The sequence below is a fragment of the Colias croceus genome, chromosome 8 (genome assembly GCF_905220415.1).
Source record: "Colias croceus chromosome 8, ilColCroc2.1".
NCBI lineage: Eukaryota > Metazoa > Arthropoda > Insecta > Lepidoptera > Pieridae > Colias > Colias croceus.
The window spans coordinates 4,344,363-4,364,697 of NC_059544.1; the positions used below are offsets into that span (position 1 = coordinate 4,344,363).

A 20,335-nucleotide genomic window follows, 5' to 3' on the forward strand; every position below is an offset into this window, starting at 1 on the left:
ATTAAATTCTGACACATCAAAACAAAGGTATCTTGTATAGTTAGCTTACACGTTTATCGATCACGGAGTAAAAAAGGAAATAAACATTTTTCTGTAATACATATATGCAATTAAGGTTTTAGAAAAAGCATAATTTTGACTTTGAAAATAAATATACCTATCACAATAAAAAAATCAATCACAATTTTTGAAGTGAAACTTCTTTATCGGGGTTGGAAAAAAATTTAGTGTAACATTTTTTCGTTCACAACATTTTTTTGAAAAATAAGTTCCTAAAGAAGTTTCACTTCTTACACGTACACGCACACATTTTTTATCCACGAATAATTCTAATTTTCTAAACATACAAAATCATTTTTTTTTTTTTTTTGTTAGTCCGATTTTCATCATTACAAATAATATTTTTGCAAACTTGAAAACAAGACCATTTTGATTTATTTTTTTATTTTTTATTACTTTTTAGGGTATACGCAGTTACAATAATATAATCATTAATTCCTACACGATTAAAATATAAGCGACTCCCGGCTTCTAACTTCAAACGCTGCTTCTACCGATAAGCAAAAAAGCAGTGACCTTTTTAATACAAACAAAAATTACATTAATCAATTGATTTCAATTGGCAAAATATTCAAATACTATACAAAAAAACGTACATTCATTGTTACATTTTCTTGATCTATTACGAAATTAAGAATATATAAAAAATAAGAATAAAAACTACACCTGGAGTCGCTAGACAACATAGGAACTTAGACGAAGAACATGCGACTGTAATCCAGCATTCTGCTAAGGACTTGCAGACGCTGAGGTTTGATCTGCAGATCTCTGTCGTTGAATTTCGTTCCACTGTAAAAAATGAAAAATATTACGTTATAATATATACGGTTACCCTACAAATATTATAAAACGCGCAAGATTGTGAGGATGGATGGATGTTTGTCTGTTATTCTTTCACGTAAAAACTACTGAACCGATAACAATGAAATTTGGTATGGTAGCTGAAGACCCAGAATAGGACATGCTACTTTTTATCCCGGAAATCCCACAGGAACGGGAACTATGTGGGTTTTTTGACCACGCGGGCGCGAACGAAACCGCGGTAGTTATAACTTAAATATGGCAGATCGGATTTTCATGATATTTGGTTTGTTGAATTCGTCTCCACTTGGACATTATTAGTTTCTTTTTTTTAAGCTATTGCATATCTTCTATCGCGGGCCTTGAGCGCGGGGACCGAATCGAGAAATTCCGTAACGAAAAAGCCTCACGCTCCTCACTCCGACGGGTTCGGAGGTGTGGCTTGAAGGCATGCTATGCAATAGCTTTACCGCGGCAGTCCCCGAGTGCCACGCGTCTTTTTTTCAACATGACTCACAAGGTGAGGTTCTTAGCGCGCGTGCACGCAAGGTGCGCGTAGTACGTGGGCGCCGGGTACGACACGGAGCGTGTGCAGCGCGAGAACAGGTGGCACAGGTAGTACGTGAGCTGCTCCACTTCCTCTATCGCTATGTTGCCGTCGTTCCGGACCACGTAGTAGCGGGTCGGTCGGGCCGTGCCTTTGATCGCTTGGTGGGACACCTGAAACGAGCAAAAAAAAATTGAGTGTCTGTAAAGTCGGTTTACTCACGATAGTTGAACGTGACAACGTCCGATTGTGCTTCTTTGTCGCTCGTTCCGCGCTCTCGCTCGCACTTCAAGCCTTACATGGACCGCCTCAGATGAGTCAGAGCGAGGTAACGCCGCATGAGTCATGTTTTTTCGTGCGTGCAGCCGGCTTTATCGAATTATAAGACGTTGTCACGTCAATAAACAATAACTTTATTTCCAAAATATAAGATAGGTACATAGAAATTGAAAACCCTTGCTCCCACACTAGGATTCCCTGTGTCGTTAAAATCAAATCAGTGGCATTAGTATTGATGAAAAAGTTGTGTTAAAGCCCCGATCTGGCAGTGGCCACTCGTGTTAGTTTGGGAACATAAGGTATACCTAGTCAATTGGTTATATTTTATTTAAGAACTTCCGCAATAAAGCGGTGCAATAAAGCACCCTTATTCGTGAATTTATCAGGGGCGTCCAACACAATAGCTACACTACTGACTCCAAATCAAACATATATTTAACTAAATAAATAAATAACCACTTTTAAACCATAAATTTGTAACAACTTACATATTAACCGCATAGTTTATAAATAAATATTGTAGAAATTACCATATAGAAATCCACTTCGCTGCTGTGCACAATGTCCTTATCAACCACCGTGCCCGGTTCTACGTTTTGAGCGTTAGTTTCACCCAAAAAGAATCTAAAATTGAACAGATACGTAAATCTACTAGATATCTATATATAGACATTGTTAATTTCATTAAAATATTAAGGTACGACACGTATAGTCCAATTAAGAATGGCGACTCATAACGAACTTTACAATTTTACAAATATTTTTTTAAGACGTACTTATTCATAATTTGCCATCTCCTAATGCTGTTTTACGGTTTGACACTATTCGATTAGTGTCGAAAAATAATTCGTCCAAACAACGGCAAAGTATTATATCTTCGTAGACAAAACACAATCAACAACTCAATTTTCATCAAAGCACAAAATCTGTCACTTCTGTGAATGTTGGTTAAAAAAAAGTTTTATTTATCACTAGCGGTCCGCCCCGGCTTCGCCCGTGGTACATGTTTACGTTTTCTCTACATAAGAACCATCCTCGTACCTCAAGGAATATAATAAAAAAGGAATTATCGAAATCGGTTCAGCCGTTCTCGAGTTATGCGCTTACCAACACATTTTGCGATTCATTTTTATATATAAGATTTAAATAGTCCGAATATAACTTTCAACCACTTACCTCGTGTGATGTCTCTTTTGCACAAGTAAAAACATGATTTCAGGTTTTGCATTAGCGCCAGCCATACGCTCGTATGCCTTGTACACGGCTACCAATTCACTATTCATCACCTGTTAAAAAATGGCAATAAGGTTATTTAATAAAACACGCCAAATTCGCAAATCTTCAAACAAATTGGCAAATAATAATAAAAGGGATGCTGGGATACTTGTTTTTAAATCATAATAAAATCCGTGGCATTAAGTAATAGTTATTAGATATTTTAAAAATTAAATCTCAGAAATTAATAGATACTTGAGCGAATTGGCCTTCCGACACTCCATCGCGGAATATGTAGATTTTTCGTGGAAGGGAATTCTGATGCTGTTTATACACCTTCAAGTGTTCCACCATCATATTCTCAAATTCGACGATCATCTCTTTCTGAAATAAAAAAATCACAATAATATGAATGTATTCAAAATATATTAACACAAATTTGTTTCAAATTGTCTACTCTATATATTAATTTAGACGGTAGTTACTGTGTGACGAATATTTTAAGTGATAAAGATTAGGTTTTTCTTTCACATCACAACAGAGTAATTTATTATTGACTGGTCAGGCGAAGCCGCGGGCGAAATACTAGTAAAATATTAATGAGCTTTTAAATTGATGAATTTAATGAATTAATTAAATTATTGATCTTACCTTTGGTGTTTGAATACTCAATTCAATGTTGTATTGGAAACATTTTGTGTCGAACGAAGCGGTCACGGCTGCGATACTTGGTATATCCGTCTGAAATATAGTCACAATGTTAGTACAATATGTGAAGGCAACTTAATATTATGCAAATTATTTTGTATTTTTTTTGAAGTGAAACTTATTTAGGCGCGATGAGAGTACAATTTCAAGGTAGCGTCATGGCAATACCGTCACGTCATGGAGTAAGGGGACGATTTTGGTATCTTTGAATCTTGCCAAAGAAGTTTCACTTCTGACACGTGTGCTCGGCATAAACGCTCTTCTTTTTTCAAAATGTCCAAATTTTTTATTAATTGATTATATTATTTTATTTTCAATAAATTAATCAAAAATTTTTACTAATTTCCTAGGTTAAAATAATAAGCGTACCTGATCAGGGCTCGGATGTGTGACGTCAGCGCCCACGATCATAACGCCGCCATCTTTCAAACATGGCGGCACACATCTATTCTCCAGGGTTTGGTTAACGCCCATCAATTTAGAATTCACCTATAATGAAATGGAAATGAATAATGCTGGCAAGCTACAGGGTTTTCGTTCTCTAATAGTATGCATAGATTTGTAAATAAAAAGAAAGAAAAACTACAGGTGTACATAGAATGTGTTAAGTTACAGTATACATATTTCTTCTAAGTCCTCTTAGGTATCCTGATCCTTCTAAAATTACATGTTTTAATAGAAATTATGCCACAGAAGAATTCAAATATAATCTGTAATATAGTTTAGACTAAAAAGTCTAAAGGACACAAACAAGGAAATTTTATTGTATTACGTAAGTATGTATATTGATTAATGTTCCTGCGAAACTTCACAAATTAGACATAATCTGTAAATATTTAGCTTACCTTCAAAAGTATATTTCGAATAGTCTGTTCGTTCATACGTCTCTCTGCTGTGTTATCTTTAATGCACTGTGTTAAAATCCCAACCTCCAGCTCGGCCATTTTTTTAACCTGTTACAAATATTTTAAATGTATATAAAAAGGCATCAAACAGACATAAAAATATTGAGAGGAATTACAGATTTTTTTATCGCGATATACTCAATATCCCATTGGAAAAATAAAACTTTGAAGTGTTACTTCTTTAGGCGCGTTGAGAGTAAAATTTCAAGGTCGCGTCAAGGCAATACCGTCATGTCATGGATTAGAGCGACGATTTTGGTATCTTTAAATCCTGCCAAAAAAGTTTCACGTCTGACACGTGTGCTCGGCACACACGCCCTTTTCTTATATAACTTACCTTTTGATAAACATTTGGCGCCCAAGAACTAACAATGACGAACAAGAATTTAATCTTATTATCCACCGCCTTTCTGAACGTCGAATGAAGCTCCGTGACCCTTATGTTGAAATTCGTCAAGCTTGGCTCCTCCACAGTCATACCCATTTGTTTGCCGACGCGTTTTATCTTTAAATAAATATAAAATTTAACATATACATATAACTCAATTGTAATAAAATTGTAAATACAAATAGGTATACATTTATATTTTTTACAAAAAAATCTCACTTCTTAACCTTCATTTATACTTTTATAAACATCACTAAAATACTTTAAAAATGCGAAATGTTTAATATTAGAAATGAATTCTCTCTTTATACACCAATATTTCCTATAAACACTAAGAAGTCACTATTTAAATATAAGTATTACGGCCTAGCATGCTAGGCTAAGAAACGCACGTAGAAACCTAGGTCACAAGCATGTTATATAGTTTTAAGTTAGGCAATAAATCTTTTTTTTTCTTCCTTCCTATATACGCACCATTTCTATAATATTGTGGCAGTTCAACCTGTTAGGATCGGCTTCAACAACAATGAAGCCCCACGATTGAAGCGCGCTTGGTTTCAATAAACGTCTTGCTTGCCATACTCCCCTCCTGCACACAAACATTCTTTATTTATATCCACAATGTTTATAATTAAAACCTACATTAACATTTTTAGATTATGAAATATATACTATAAAGTAATCAATAATTACAGTACCTTGGTATTTTTTAACCGACTTCAAAAAAGGAAGAGGTACTAAGCACTTAGTATTGAGCCCGATAAGCCGGTTAGTTTTACATTGGCTTGGCACCGACATCAAACCTATTTAATAAATAGCACATCTAAATAATATGTAGTGATTAATAATATCAATTAATCTTTTTTATTTTTTACTTTTCCGTTTTTGAAGTCGGTTTTTCTTTAATTTAAAACTTAAGAGTCCGGCGGAGGCCGCTGCCAACTGCAATTCGAAGTGAAGGCAAAATACGCTCGAATATTGTTGTCTCTGTTGCACAATTCCCGCCGAAGCCGCGCGTGAATTTGTGTGAATAGTGTGTAGTTGTGTGAGTGTACCATTCATTCATATTGACAAACGCATTTCTTTTTATTTAGGAATATAAAGCCTGATTCCCACGACATGTTTGCTTCACAAACCCGACCGCGCCACACCATACCACATGCCATGGGAATCGGCGCGCTTGTGGTAGTTTGACGATGTTTGCCGACGCATGTGCTATCCATCGGAAGTCGGTAAGATCAAAGGTGCGCGCTTGGCGCGGTGCGACGGCGTTGGTCGACGTCCGTCGGGGCTTGCCGTCTGTAGCGCGTCATTGTTCGGAACCGTACGATAATTATTATTATCGTACAAATACGTCATCTCTTCAACGAGCTGTAATATTTTTATTTATACATAGTTATGTATTATGTATCATGTATGATATGTATGTATGTAAGTATATATATGTGTATGTATGTGTATTTATAGATATTGTTTTTACTTATTTATTTATTATTAGGTATCTATTTTTATATATATACGTATATAATATGTATATGTACATATTTTTTTTTTTTCTCCTTTTAAATCAAACACCACCCATCTAATTTTAATTAACTTAACGTATCACTTAACATCTTGTAATGACCCACAGATTAGGTATTAGTAGGAATACCCGTCCACCGTGCTCGCCAGTGCTTGCCATACGCAGACATGCCGTGGGAACGCTCAGTTCAAATCGCGACGGACGGCGACATGCGCTTGTCGTCTGCCGATGCTTGTGAAGCAGACATGCCGTGGGAACCCACCTTTATGTTTCTTATTTACTTTATTTTTGCAGCAAACTTTGGGCAATCGTAAGTGTATGTGCAGAATAGAAATGCGTTTTAAGGAAATTTCTTTACAACACTTATATCCTACTAGTCATATTATAAATGCGAAAGTTTGTATGGATGTATGGATGTTTGTTACTCTTTCACGTAAAAACTACTGAACCGATTACAATGAAATTTAGCACACATATAGAGGGTAACTTAGATTAACACATAGGATTTTTATCCCGAAAATCCCACGGGAACGGGAACTATGCGGGTTTTCCTTTGCAAACGCGGGCAAAGCCGCGGGCGAAAATCTAGTCTTCAATAATATCTCAACATCTAGGCTTTGTAGAAAAAAAATGTAGCTGTAAAAATCAGGGTACATTTTTTTCGCAAATATAATCTATACTCTACTAGCGGTCCGCCCCGGCTTCGCCCGTGGTACATATTAACGTTTTCTCTACATAAGAACCATCCTCGTACTTCAAGGAATATAATAAAAAAAGAATTATCGAAATCGGTTCAGCCGTTCTCGAGTTATGGAATTACAACGAAAAGTGGCATTGATTTTTATATATTAGATACATATATAATAAAAAAATCTGTAGAAGGGTCAATTCTGTACATTGAAAATATCGAAAAAGTAAATAGCAGGGGGTGTTACTGGATCGATACCAAACCCAAATATGTGAATAAAAAAATTTTTGTCTGTCCGTCTGTCTGTCTGTCTGTATGCTGACATCACGTGAAAACTAACAGTTCGATTTCGATGAAACTTGGCATAATAATTATAAGTACTTTATTATCCTGGGCATACAATATATACTTTTAGATACTTTTTATCCTGGAATAACACGTGGAAAAAAATAATCTTAATTTTTCAGTTTTATCCATAGACGTTGTTCTGTAGAACCGCGAACACACGTTGCGTTACCCGCAGTGGATTCTTTTTTTTATAAGATGTCATTGTCAGAGTAACTCAAAATGGAGAAATAAACCATCCACGCGAAGACCGACATCCGCGCGGACGGAGACGCGGGTGGAAGCTAGTCAGAAATATTACAATACAATTGGCAAAAAATACGCACGCACAATGCACTATATGTTTTTACTTTTAGGCGCAAAAAAGTGACATCCTTTGACCCTTTTTATCGGAAATATCTAAGGAGCTTCTCTTTACACGAGTAGAACACCCAGAGTTTTATTTTAAAAACACGATTTTTAAAAAAATATTTAATATATTGGGATTTTCGCGGCCGACTGAGCTACCTAAATAAATTCGTAGAAAAAAAATTGATACACTAGAAAATTTATTATGTTGCTAATATATGTAGTGATTACAGGCGCAAATTATTTTCATTAAAATAATTATTAAAGTAATTATTTTAAACCAGAATTAACAATACTTGTATTTAGGTATACCTACTTAATTATATTTAAAACGATAAATTAAATTAAACTAAAAAACACAAAATATGCAAAAATAAATTAAAATTATTATTATACGAGCATAGAACCTCCACCTTTTTGTTTTAGGATGAAAAAAAAAATAGTTTGACAGGGTTGTGCTTGACAAAGTGGTGACGTGGTTTTCACACATCGAAAATATTACCAACACATACAAACTTTTTTCTATACTATGAAGTTTACTGTATGTATCTGTATATTGTGCTTGATGCGACAGCACGACGACCGATGAAAATTTGTGATTAATTTGAACGTGTGCCGTAATACCAAAAACGATGAATGAAAACTCAATGCTTTTCCAATTTTTTTTGCATATTGTGTAACTTAACAATGTAAACCATGTTTCGAATTACATTACATTAAGAATATTGCCGTTTTTATTACAGAATGGATGAGTAGAAAACATATCATTTATACTTTAAAAATGTGAGAAATACAAATCGTTTACAATTCGTTGTATTTAAGTATTTTGCAATAAAAATAATATGGGAACCTAGATAAATACTGTCTTATTCCGAATAACAGCACAATAAAGTGGAAATATGCTCAAACTGAAAATTATTTTGGTATTACGTTTGTATGGAAAAATTGTCGTCCGCCGGCCTCTTAAAACCAAGATACTAATATCATAGCAATAATTAAGCTAGAATAACGCTCGAATAATATAAAGTCGTTTGGCTAAATATTATACTAACAGGTATTGTAGGTAGTAAATGTATAGTAATACCAAAGTGGAGCGATGTTTCAATTGGCATAAAACTGAATACTATTACTGAATACTGAATACTATAATAATAACATACTTTTCTGAATAAAGAAGGGTATTGAATTGAAATTTAACTGCTTTTTTATACTTAAGAATTATAGAAGTAAAATAAACCCACCTAGGTATAACTGTTCCCTCGCCGACATTCAATATTGGTGCGTGTAGAATTTTCGCCTCCACTTCATAGAATCTCGTTGAGATCTCCAAACCAAATTCGCGGAAATATTCATTGCTGGAATACTTCATCTGTAATAATAAATATCATATCATAATAAAATAAAAAAGTTTCGATTGTTAAATTCGCTGCAAATGCGACATTTTTTTATTGAATTCGAATTAAATGGAGCAACATAAGTTACTACAAGAACAAACAAAATACTAATATATACAAATAATAATATTAGTTTGTTTATTTCGAAAATTATTTCATTCATTTCATTATAATATCCGATTGCTATTACAGGATATAATATATTATTACAAAATGATTATACTTTCTGTGAATATAATATACTATACTAGCGGTCCGCCCCGGCTTCGCCCGTGGTACATATTAACGTTTTCTCTACATAAGAACCATCCTCGTACTTCAAGGAATATAATAAAAAAAGAATTATCGAAATCGGTTCAGCCGTTCTCGAGTTATGGAATTACAACGAAAAGTGGCATTGATTTTTATATATTAGATACTCAGTAACCATTTCGATTCTGCATACATTAGTTGTAAACAAAAAAATAACATATATAACTTACATCCCTGATGACCTCTTCAATCTTCCGCTTACGGTCGCTAGGCGGCGTTGCCGCTTCGCGCACCATTTTCGGCAATTGCCTGTCGTTGAGTTGTCTATTCAATGCCTGTTGGAAAAACACGTGATTTTTTGTTAAAAGCAGACAAAATAAATTATTATATATATCCCTATTAAGGCGACTACACCACCGAAACTAGCGCCCCCCCAACATTTTATTTTTTTACTCCTAAACCAGATCAAATTTAAAAAATCTAGCTCGGTACTTTGCTAGTATATTACTTGTAGTATTTTTGGTATTACTTTTCATTATTTTGCATTCGGTAAATTAGGAGAACTTTTGATTACCGCCAAAAGTGGCCACTTTTGGCGGTAATCAAAAGTTCTCTAGAATAATGAACAGTTAGAATAGTGAAAAGTAATACCAAAAATACTACAAGTAATATACTAGCAAAGTACCGAGCTAGATTTTTTAAATTTGATCTGGTTAAGGAGTAAAAAAATAAAATGTTCGGTGGCGCTAGTTTCGGTGGTGTAGGCCTCTTAATACTGTCATATAGCCAAATTAACTATTAAATAGATCATCCAACACCATTTTATACAGGAAGCCTAACAACATGCAACAACCAATAGGAGTGGGGCAGCAATAAATATCTTATATACGCGGGAATAAAATATAATACTGGTGAAACAGCGGGGCAGTTACCTACTTTGAGACAATTTCTAATTTTACTTTTTATCGCGCGAAGCTTTAAAAACTTGTATACATATATTGATGTGATCTCTTTTATTTATTGTTAACTATTTCACAATCTCACCTGTCCATATGTAACTTCCAGTAACTCAATTGGATAATAAATCTCCTTGCTCCTTGGACCGACCCATACGCAATTCATGTAGGGATATTTGAGCCTGGAATAAATAAATCATTAATATTGGAAAATTTATAATCAAAATAACAATCTTAGAAATTATGTCAACAAGTCATACTCATGAATAAAAATATATTTTCTAGTGTTTGATATTACGCAAGTATTATCCATTTAGAAAAAAATATTTTAAATTTTTAACAGATCGCTTTAACGCTGCAAAGTGTGCGAAACGTCGGAAAATAATATAATGAATAAATCGTGTTTAAAATCCGTTAAAACCTTTAATTTCTAAATTTTTAAAAAATAATATATTATATTTGTAAAACATTTAAACAAACAAATTCCTACCTTTGTCCCTTAACCCTGGCGAAATATTGTTCGACGGTTATATGTTCCTTCTTTCCAGCAGTATCAGTGAGGGTAAACTTCATTTCATTCGCGGGCAATACCAGAGAATTGCATACAAATTCACGTTTTTTAAATCCTGTTTTGTGATCCCCAATCATAGCATTTACCTGGCGAACATAATAAATACATACATACATGATATTAACCAATATTATGGCAATTATTGATCAAAGCAATTATTAAACATCGTCCATGAAATGTATCTGTATTTTTTTTTAATAATATCATAATCATTTATTATATTCCTAATATATTATCATTAACATAAATACTAACGTGCAATCCATTAACAAATTTGCGGAATAGTTCGCATTCAATTTTACGCTGCCTCTCTAAAGGATTATTCACATCTAAGCGAAAATCGTTTCTGTACGTATCCAACAGCGGCTGGCATTTGGGAAATCCCTTGTGAGCGACTGAAAATAAGCGACATAAAGTTTGGTACTGAAAGTATTAAAATAAAAAAAGTTATTTGAAATTAAAACGAAATAAAAAAAGTAATTAATTATACCATATCATGATACAGACTATGCAAATAGTATATATACATATTTATTTTAACTACAACCAATTTGGTACAAAAAACAATTATATAAATAAAAAAAATCTAATATATAAATATATGTTCGTATTTGTGTAAATTATGAAATTAATAATATTGCTTTTATGTCATTATTTTATATTGAAGTTAAAAGCTTACCATCAATATTTATAAATGGTCTTGATGTAAATATAGCAGATTGGAATAAACCAGTCCACATTTCTAATCCGTCGCCTAAATCGACGGGATTACGAGGACGGGTAAAGTACTGACGGCTCGCCTAAAACAGACAATTGAAATACATATGAAAACAAGCACAGTATAGCTATAAAACATAGCAGCAGTAACATTTCACATCGTGAAGTATTAAAATGTGACAAAACATTAGTTATATTTTTTTGAAGTGAAACTTCTTTAGGCACGTTGAGAGCAAAATTTCAAGGTCACGTAATGGCATAACCGTCACTTCTAGAATAAAACGACGATTTTTGTATCTTTGAATCTTGCCAAAGAAGTTTCACTTCTGACACGTGTGCTCGGCACACACGAGCTTTTTCTATATTAGGTAGAAAAGTAGAAATCGTCTTACCTTCACATACTTTTCTAGCGCTCCTTGACGTAATATAACGTCAATACAATGTATGGCCTCTGTGGGTGGACACAAAGCGGTCCCTTCTTTCATATATCTAAAATTATATTATCACTTTAAATTCCACGAAAGTACAAATTTTAACCACTCTGATCTTGTATAAGCTACTTCTAACAATTACCTAGGTACCACATACAATTAGAAATAACAAATATAATCGTCATAAACACAACCTGCCTTCTTGTCCTTTTTAAGATTCTGTATTTATATGCGTGAATTAATAGAAAATAAGCATTATTATCTTACTTGAAGAGGGAACCTAAATCAACAGTCCCAGTTGTTTTCATAGCAACATCAAATTTGATAAAGGTCCCATTGTCATCTTTAATTTGGACCTGAAACGTAATTTTGTAGGTATCAAAAAATATTAAGCATAGATTATTTTCATTTTTTATTGAAAAGGAAAAAAATCGTAGAACTCAATTTGAAATAAATTGTCGTAAGCAAATACAAAAATAAAATGAAACAAGAGAAGCATTATTAGGTATGGTGTTTCATACATAAAATTTTATTTTGTATAAAGCATAAAACTGTTCCATTACAATTAGAATAAAAGCTATTTTAACTTTAAAACGTTATACATTACATATAATATAAAATTAGAGACATAATTATAATACATACATTTGAAACATTAGTCATTAAGTTAAAATTGCAAACAGTTCTAAAAAGCTTCAACTTACGTCAGTATTTAAAACTTCATTGTCCTTCATAAGTTGTTTTAAAGCATAACAATTCTTCATCATATCAAATGCTATTAAATTTTTTGGAAAATGTTTTTCTTTCACTGCTTGGAATACTTTCGGCATCAACTTTTTAGGCCTCTCAGGAGTAATTGCAACGTCATAACGATGCTAAAATTAGAAATAAGCATATGTAAAATTATTTATTGTCGTAGAATAAAAACAAATCGTACATTAAAATACTCACAATGATCAATGGCTTGATGAGCATCGGTAAATAGTTAGTAAGAACTTTTATAGGATCAGAAGGCACCCCTGTTCGACTCCTAATTTTCTTAGGTAATTGAAATCGGCACAAAGTAGATGAGGGACGACCAGACTGCGTCGGTCCTTGGGCCTGTCTAACGGGCGCTTGTTCCACCGCACGACTGGTTGTAGCTTGCGGTTCCACTTGCGCGGGAGCAATTGGCTTTGCAGCAGAATCGCCGCCATGACCCGGCATAGCTTTTGGAGCACCCCAGGCAGGTGCTGCTCCCCTTCCATGACCTGCCGATTGTGATTGTCCAGGTCCAGCCCAACCTCGTCCAGCCCCTGGAGCCCCACGGCCACGACCTCTTCCAGCCGATTGGAATGGTTGCGTCGGTAAAGGCACACTTTGGGATTCTTGTTTTTGAGGCAAACTAGCAATATCTTGAACCGATTGCGATGTTGATGGACCTGACGTAACCATAGATTGTACCGGCGGAGGAGTTTCCTTCTTCTTCTTTTTTCTTTTCTTCACCCCACCGATACTCAATCCAACATCGTCCTCACCTACATCCTCTTGAAAAGCTTCTTCTTTTACTTTCTCTGGTGCAGGAACCTTAGGCATTTCTGATGTTGAAGCTCCAGTGTCCTCGAGCGTAAGATCGCCTAAACCAAGACCCTCTTCTGCCTCTTTCTTCCCCTTTTTCTTGCCTCCTTTAAAAATAAATATGGTTGAGCATAACTTTAAAATATAAACAACGATATAAATAACGACGCAAGACGTTTCTTCCACAAGATTTTATTTAAAATAAATTCACACTCAGTCAAGAGTCAAGATGTTTAACGTTACATTCAACAACTTGACGAGTTGACCTTTAGTCATTCAATCAAATAGCAGATTCAACCAGATGACTGCGACATATCGAAACGAAGAGGAAGAGAATATAACAAAATGGAAGGATATTAAAATAATCTATCATTCATTCATATCATTTTTTTTTTTAACTCTACAAATCAAAAACCTCCGTGGAACGTCAGATATATCTATAATCCGCGTATAAGTAACTAGCTTTGCTCCGCTGTTTCACCCGCATTGCATGATTGCTCCGCTCCTGTTGGTCAGTGTGATGATATAATATAGCCTAAAGCCTTCCTCGATAAATGGGATATCTAACACCGAAAGAATTTTTCAAATCGGACCAGTTTTTCCTGAGATTAGCGCGTTCAAACAAACAAACCAAACAAACAAACTCTTCAGCTTTATAATATTAGTATATTAGATTAATCGCTTGATAATCAATTATTACGAAGGATGAAAACAAAACATCAATTTCATACACTTTTCGGGTTCATCAATAAACACTATAAACAATCTCTCTATCTAAAAATAAACGCGTACAAGTGGCTAATGAGATAGTAATTCAAAAAGGCCACTTCACAAGACTATCACAAAATAAACTTACATGTATTGTAGTGATAGCTTTATGTAATAAACGTGAAATGGAAATTTTAGGACTAGACTGCACTGTTTTGCACTGTTTTCATCCGTTCATCTCGCGCAGTGCTACAGCGCATACTAGACGCACTAACTAAAAGACCTATGTCCATAGTATTGATCGCGCTATTAAATATTAGGAATTATTTTTAAAATTTTCAAAAAAATTAAAACCAATTCTTATGACAGATTAATAAAGTAAATTATGCACTCAAATGCAGAAGAAAGAAAACGATATCTTTAAATATCACAAAAAAAAAATTCAACCGACTTCAAGAAAAGGAGGATGTTTTCGATTCGACTGTACATATTTTGTTAAGCCTTATTATTTGTTAAGTTAAGTTTATTTGTATTTGGGTGCAAATGTCGCAAGCTTTTCTAAATGAAATCTTTCTTATGATAACAACACAACAAAAAAAGAATTAACGAAATCGGTCTAGTCGATCACGCGTGATGCCGGGGAAATAGGGATTCATTTTTAGGATTGCGTATGGTGAAATAGGACCATAATATTATTATGATATTACTAAGACTTCGCTGTCTGTCTGTCCGTTCATCTGTTACCAGGCTGTATGTCAATTTGAAATTTCAGAAATAAGTATTTCTGTTGCCGGTATAACAATAAATATAAAAAAATGAGGTTGACCTTTTATTTAAGTTTTTAGCTTTAACTTAGTGTCGCGAGTCCGACTCGCACTTGACCGATTTCAATATAGAGAGATTATTCTTTCATAAGATCCTTCTCATGATTAATACGAAAAGAAAGAAATTATCGAAATCGGTGAAGCCGTTCATGTATTATTCCCTTTGAAATAAAAAAAATATCTTTATTGAGTACAAAAATTAATACAGTTACAATTACAGTGTGGCTCTGTCTTCCTACAGATAATTATTTAAAATATGTCAACAATTACAAATGTAACCAACAAACAATTAAAAATAGTCCAGTTGAGAACTTCCCCATTTTTTTTTTATCAGTAAAAATTCATACAAAAATTATGCATTTCATTAAAAGACAGTCTATTTTGTCTGTTCATATGGACGCTTCTATTCTTTATTTAAGTTAGAACTAGTAGCTAATTAAAAGTCTCTTGCTTGATAAAATTAAATCAAATGTAACAAAGTGCATACCTACAGAGTGAAAGATAGCTGTCCTACATAAATATAAAAATGTGTAATTAAAAAGAAGCTATTATTACATAAGCTTTTGCACAGTAATTAATGATTTGAGTTTAAAGTTCTTAAGATTAATCAATATTTATTTACTATAATTTCTTTGCAATTGAAAAACTGTATCGTTACAATCACATATTTCGGCATATACACATATCAACACCGTCTAGGGATATTACGAATTTTTTTCAATTAACTAAAAATTTGTTATAAATAGAATGCAACTTAATATTTTTTATAAAGCCTATTTATTAGGCTATAGCTTAGAATAAAACAAAAACAGTTTTTTTGCGAAAATAAAATTTTATTTATAAAAAGACAAAAGGTGAAGTAATGGCAAAACTAACGACGTATGTGTTTTTTGAGAAAAAAGTTAAAAATAAAAGAAAATAATGCCAGTTTTTGCAATCATTCAGAAAATCAATAATCAGTGAAACCACCCATGACGTTAACAACCGTCCTGCAACGGTTTTTCATGCTTTGAATCAAGTTATCAAAGTCAAGCTGTGGGATATTGTCCCAGGTCCTGCTAAGATGTAAAAAAAGTTGCTCCTCAGTCACAATGTTTTTAGGAAAATTCCTCAAAGCCCTTCTTTGGAGCATGTCCCACGCGTGCTCTATAGGGTTTAGGTCAGGTGATTGCGCGGGCCAGTCTAAGACGGATATGTCGTGCTCCTGCAGCCACCTGGTTACCACTCGCGCTGTGTGCGAACGGGCGTTGTCGTGCATGAGCGTAAATTCTTGGCCCATTTGTAACCGATGGGGGTTGACTATTGGTCCTAGCACCTGGTCACGGTATTTTTCAGCCGTCATGGTATTTCTGATCCAAACGAGGTCTGTTCGTCCACCAACACGAATTCCGGCCCAAACCATAATTGTTCCACCGTGGTAAGGGTGGACTTCCTGATGGTGTAGTAGTCGACTCTCACGACCAGGAACTCGCCATACGCGTACTCTTCGTGAATCGGGATGGAAACCGAATCGAGACTCATCAGTAAACAGCACTACAGACCACTGGTTATCTTCCCAGAGCAAATGTTCACGAGCCCGCTGCAATCTTCGTCCACGATTTCCTCGGCGTAGTGCTGGAGTACGAAGCGGTCTGCGAGCATGAAGATTAGCTTCATGCAGTCTCCTCCTCACAGTTTGGTCACTCACAAGCAACTGGTGCTCTGACTGGAGCCTTTGAACCAACTGCATGGCCGTAACATTTGGTTGCCTTCTTGCAGCAACTTGCAAAAATCTGTCTTGTCGTCGGGTGGTTATGCGCTTCCCACCTGAGTGTCTTTCAGCCACTTCTCCAGTAGCACGATAACGTGACCATAATCTCGAGATAACGTTCTGTTTTGTTCCAATCTCCTCAGCAACACTCCGTTGAGTAGCCCCAGCTTGGAGCATGCCTACTGCCCTTAACATTTCCTCTCTTGTTAAATGGCGCCGCTGCATGATGCGTACAGTGTCAAAATTTCGAAATTAATCGCTAACTTGTTGTAAAACACCAATAAATGACAAAAAAGAACCGAAAACTAATGGTAGGTAAAGTGCACCTTCGACCTTCTCTCTAGTTATGCCGCGCAAATCTTTTGTGTTTTCTTTAATTTCTTAAATTCAAATTTAGAATTATTTAAAAAGATTTATAAAATAAGCTTTCTTAAAATATTTTAAAACTAGCCAGTATTTTTTGAAATTAAAAACTTTAAACATAATATCCCTAGACGGTGTTGATGTGTATATTTCTGGATCAGGTTTCTGATGTCATGTTTTTTTTAATACAAAATATGAGGATACAGAGGTTATAATATAATGGGGTGTCTTCAAGGTCTTCAAGAAGGGGTGTTTATTTTGAAAACTAAGCTTCTAATTAGAAGAAGAACTGCAAACATATTTTGTATCATATATTCATATACAGTGGTGGTCACATAATTAAAGACACTAAGAGCATTTTATACTACCCAACACACTTATCTCAACATTTTTTTTTTACACTACCATTGGAACTTTTTAAATAATTTTAAAATATTCAGGTATGTGTTGTCTAATGATAAAACTAAATTTTATCTACAAAACTTGTCGGTTTGTTAGATTTTATTCGGTTCATCCTTACTACTAGCAGTTTTAACCTAGCAAAGGTCTGGCCATATAATTAAAGACATTAGACTCGCTTATAAGAAATATAAAAAATTATTATTTTAATGAGATTATTTTTCCAACACAAAATGCCTAACGTATTTACAAAACATTTTTACACTTTTCAATATTTGGTTGCATGTCCTTTGGCAGTAATGACGGTTTACATCTCTTGGGCATTGAAGCAACTAATTTTGTATAAGTTGCATCACTAATTTCAGAGAGACCGTAAGACTGTAAGAGGGCCAATCCAAAACAGTTACAGATTGGTTCCTTAACAAGCACTTCACTACTTTTGCTGTGTGCTTAGGATCATTATCGTGTTGAAAAGTCCAAACAAAAGGTAAATTTTCCTCCGCATAGGGCAGCATGGATTGCTCTAAAATATACTTGTACTGGAATTTATCCATGTGGCCTTCCGTCTTTTTGACAGGTTCAACACCAAGTCCAGAAAAACAGCCATATTTTGATATTTCCACCCCCATGTATGGCTTACTTATTATTGTATCTTGGATCCATTTCCTTATTGAGATGGCGTCTTACATATTATTTTCTGACATAATTAATCATATTAATCTTAGTTTCATGCCAAAACAGCACATGTTTCAATTCTCGTTAAGTCCAGTCTTCTTATTTTGTAGCAAAGTGAAATCTTGCCTTCACAGTTTGTTTTTTTCAAAAGTGGTACTTTCCGAGATACTCTTCAGTGCAAGTTTTCCTCACACAGTTCCCGTCTAATTGTCCTTGCAGACACCCCCTTCAAGTCTGCTGCACCACACAACTCTGAACTGTATCAGTTCCGACCCTTTAAATGGATCTTTTTTAGCCAACAACACCATTTTTTAATCTTTCGGCCGAGCAGTTTCACTTGGTTTTGCTATTCTGAGTATGTTTTCGGTCGTGTAGAACATCTTGACATGTTTTAATGCATTCATAACCGTATCCTTGGAACAGTTTAATCATCATGGAAGTTAAAAATAATTTTTCTTGTGGACGAGTCGCAACTCTTGTTTTTAACCATAATAATTGATATTAAAACTATTAAACGTATGAATTTTAATTCTAAAAGTTAAAAATACTCAAAAAAATTATGGAGTGTCAACGATTTATGAAATTACGAGGCAAAACGAAGAAAAGCACAATGCTGTTTCTTTTTATTTATAAAAAAAATATAACTCATTTCTTGTTGTCTTTAATTAAGTGGCCAGCTACACGTACGTAAACAAAGTTTGTGTAACATTCCCACAGAGAGCAAGTGTCGAAACTAACAAGGAATATAACTATTTTTTGTCCCTCATTTTAAAGAACATATTGTCTTGTATGGTTTAATAAAAATAATACTAGATTAAATACCTTTTTCAGATAATTGTACTTCCTAATGTAAATCTTTTATGGTCAATTAGGGGGTGTCTTTAATTATGTGACCACCACGTATATATCGATAAAATATAACTGAAATATGAAACCTAACCCTGAAATCTTTGCTTGCTTCACATTGAAAGCGTCATTTATCAATTTGTGGCTTTTGAAGAGCCAAATTGTGCTCACTTCAATGTTATATGGAGTTTATTGTTACAACTTACAACTGAGTTATAAACGTTTACACTGCATATATAATTAAAGCTACATACTACTCTTTAATGGCTGAACAGATTGAATTGATTTTTATTTGATTAATTTACGTCTGCTTGGTAATCCAAGATAACTGATAAAAATTTCTTTGAAATAGAAGCAACATCTCCCATCTTGCTTTAAATAAATACAAAAAAAAAATTCTTACCTCTCCCCATTTTGAATTAAAATCTGCAAAAAAAGAAAAATTGTTAATTATTTTTGTCAATACTTTTAATCAATTTAATACAACTATATTATATAAAATTTAATATTTAAAATTACTACTAAATTGCAAATGAATTGCATCATCAAATGGCTTGGGACAAGTTTTAGTCTTTTAAAAAACTTTATTGTGATTGTGAATCTAACAACTTATCATTTTCTAAAAGCTGAACAACAATTACACACATTAACTAAATATTATTTTTCTCTCCAGAATTATTATTTTTCTTCATGTATGGTTTCACGATCGACTGACTATAATAATGGCGAATATTTGCAATGTAGGTACCTATACAGAATGTAGGTTGATAGATTAATATGGTTTGTTGATAACGTCAAGTAACTCGAAAATTAATAAATCAAAGAATAGGTAGGTAGGTAAAAGTGTATTGTGCAACCACAACATGACATGGTCCATTTTCTTCAGGTTCAAAATTTTAACTCTTCTCCATCATTTGGTAAACAAACAAAATCAATCAAGTAGGGATTACCTTTTGTAACTTCTAAATCAAAACAATGCTGAATAAATCAAAAAAACAAGTTTTTACTTTCACTTTAATCACGGATTATTGTAATAATCACAAAATAATCGAATAAGCTGCAGTGTCCAGTGAGGAGGTAAAT

At 33.9% G+C, this 20,335-nt stretch overlaps 1 protein-coding gene across 1 annotated transcript; it reads right to left on the reverse strand.

Annotated features, from left to right (window-relative positions):
• Window positions 1–587: 587 nt before the first annotated feature.
• Window positions 588–20,335, reverse strand: LOC123693516 (protein argonaute-2). Its single transcript, XM_045638662.1, has 22 exons — window positions 20,203–20,335; window positions 19,656–19,678; window positions 13,082–13,794; window positions 12,835–13,005; window positions 12,398–12,486; window positions 12,092–12,188; window positions 11,662–11,782; window positions 11,238–11,377; window positions 10,902–11,068; window positions 10,500–10,593; window positions 9,686–9,790; window positions 9,051–9,178; window positions 5,378–5,492; window positions 4,853–5,020; window positions 4,456–4,563; window positions 3,980–4,099; window positions 3,554–3,643; window positions 3,158–3,286; window positions 2,864–2,973; window positions 2,218–2,311; window positions 1,379–1,581; window positions 588–849 (listed from the first exon to the last, which is right to left on the reverse strand). The coding sequence occupies exons 2-22, from the start codon at window positions 19,663–19,665 to the stop codon at window positions 753–755; spliced, it is 3,069 nt and encodes a 1,022-aa protein (XP_045494618.1). The 5' UTR covers window positions 19,666–19,678; window positions 20,203–20,335; the 3' UTR covers window positions 588–752.

What these genes read in the sequence shown, in the direction of transcription:
- LOC123693516 (XM_045638662.1), bottom strand. An exon ending in GCCACAATATTATAGAAATG is followed by an intron (nt 5,021 to 5,377) that starts GTGCGTATATAG and finishes ATTTATTTAAAG; the next exon opens with ATAAAACGCGTCGGCAAACA. An exon ending in CGCGCTAAGAACCTCACCTT is followed by an intron (nt 850 to 1,378) that starts GTGAGTCATGTT and finishes CATTTTTTACAG; the next exon opens with TGGAACGAAATTCAACGACA.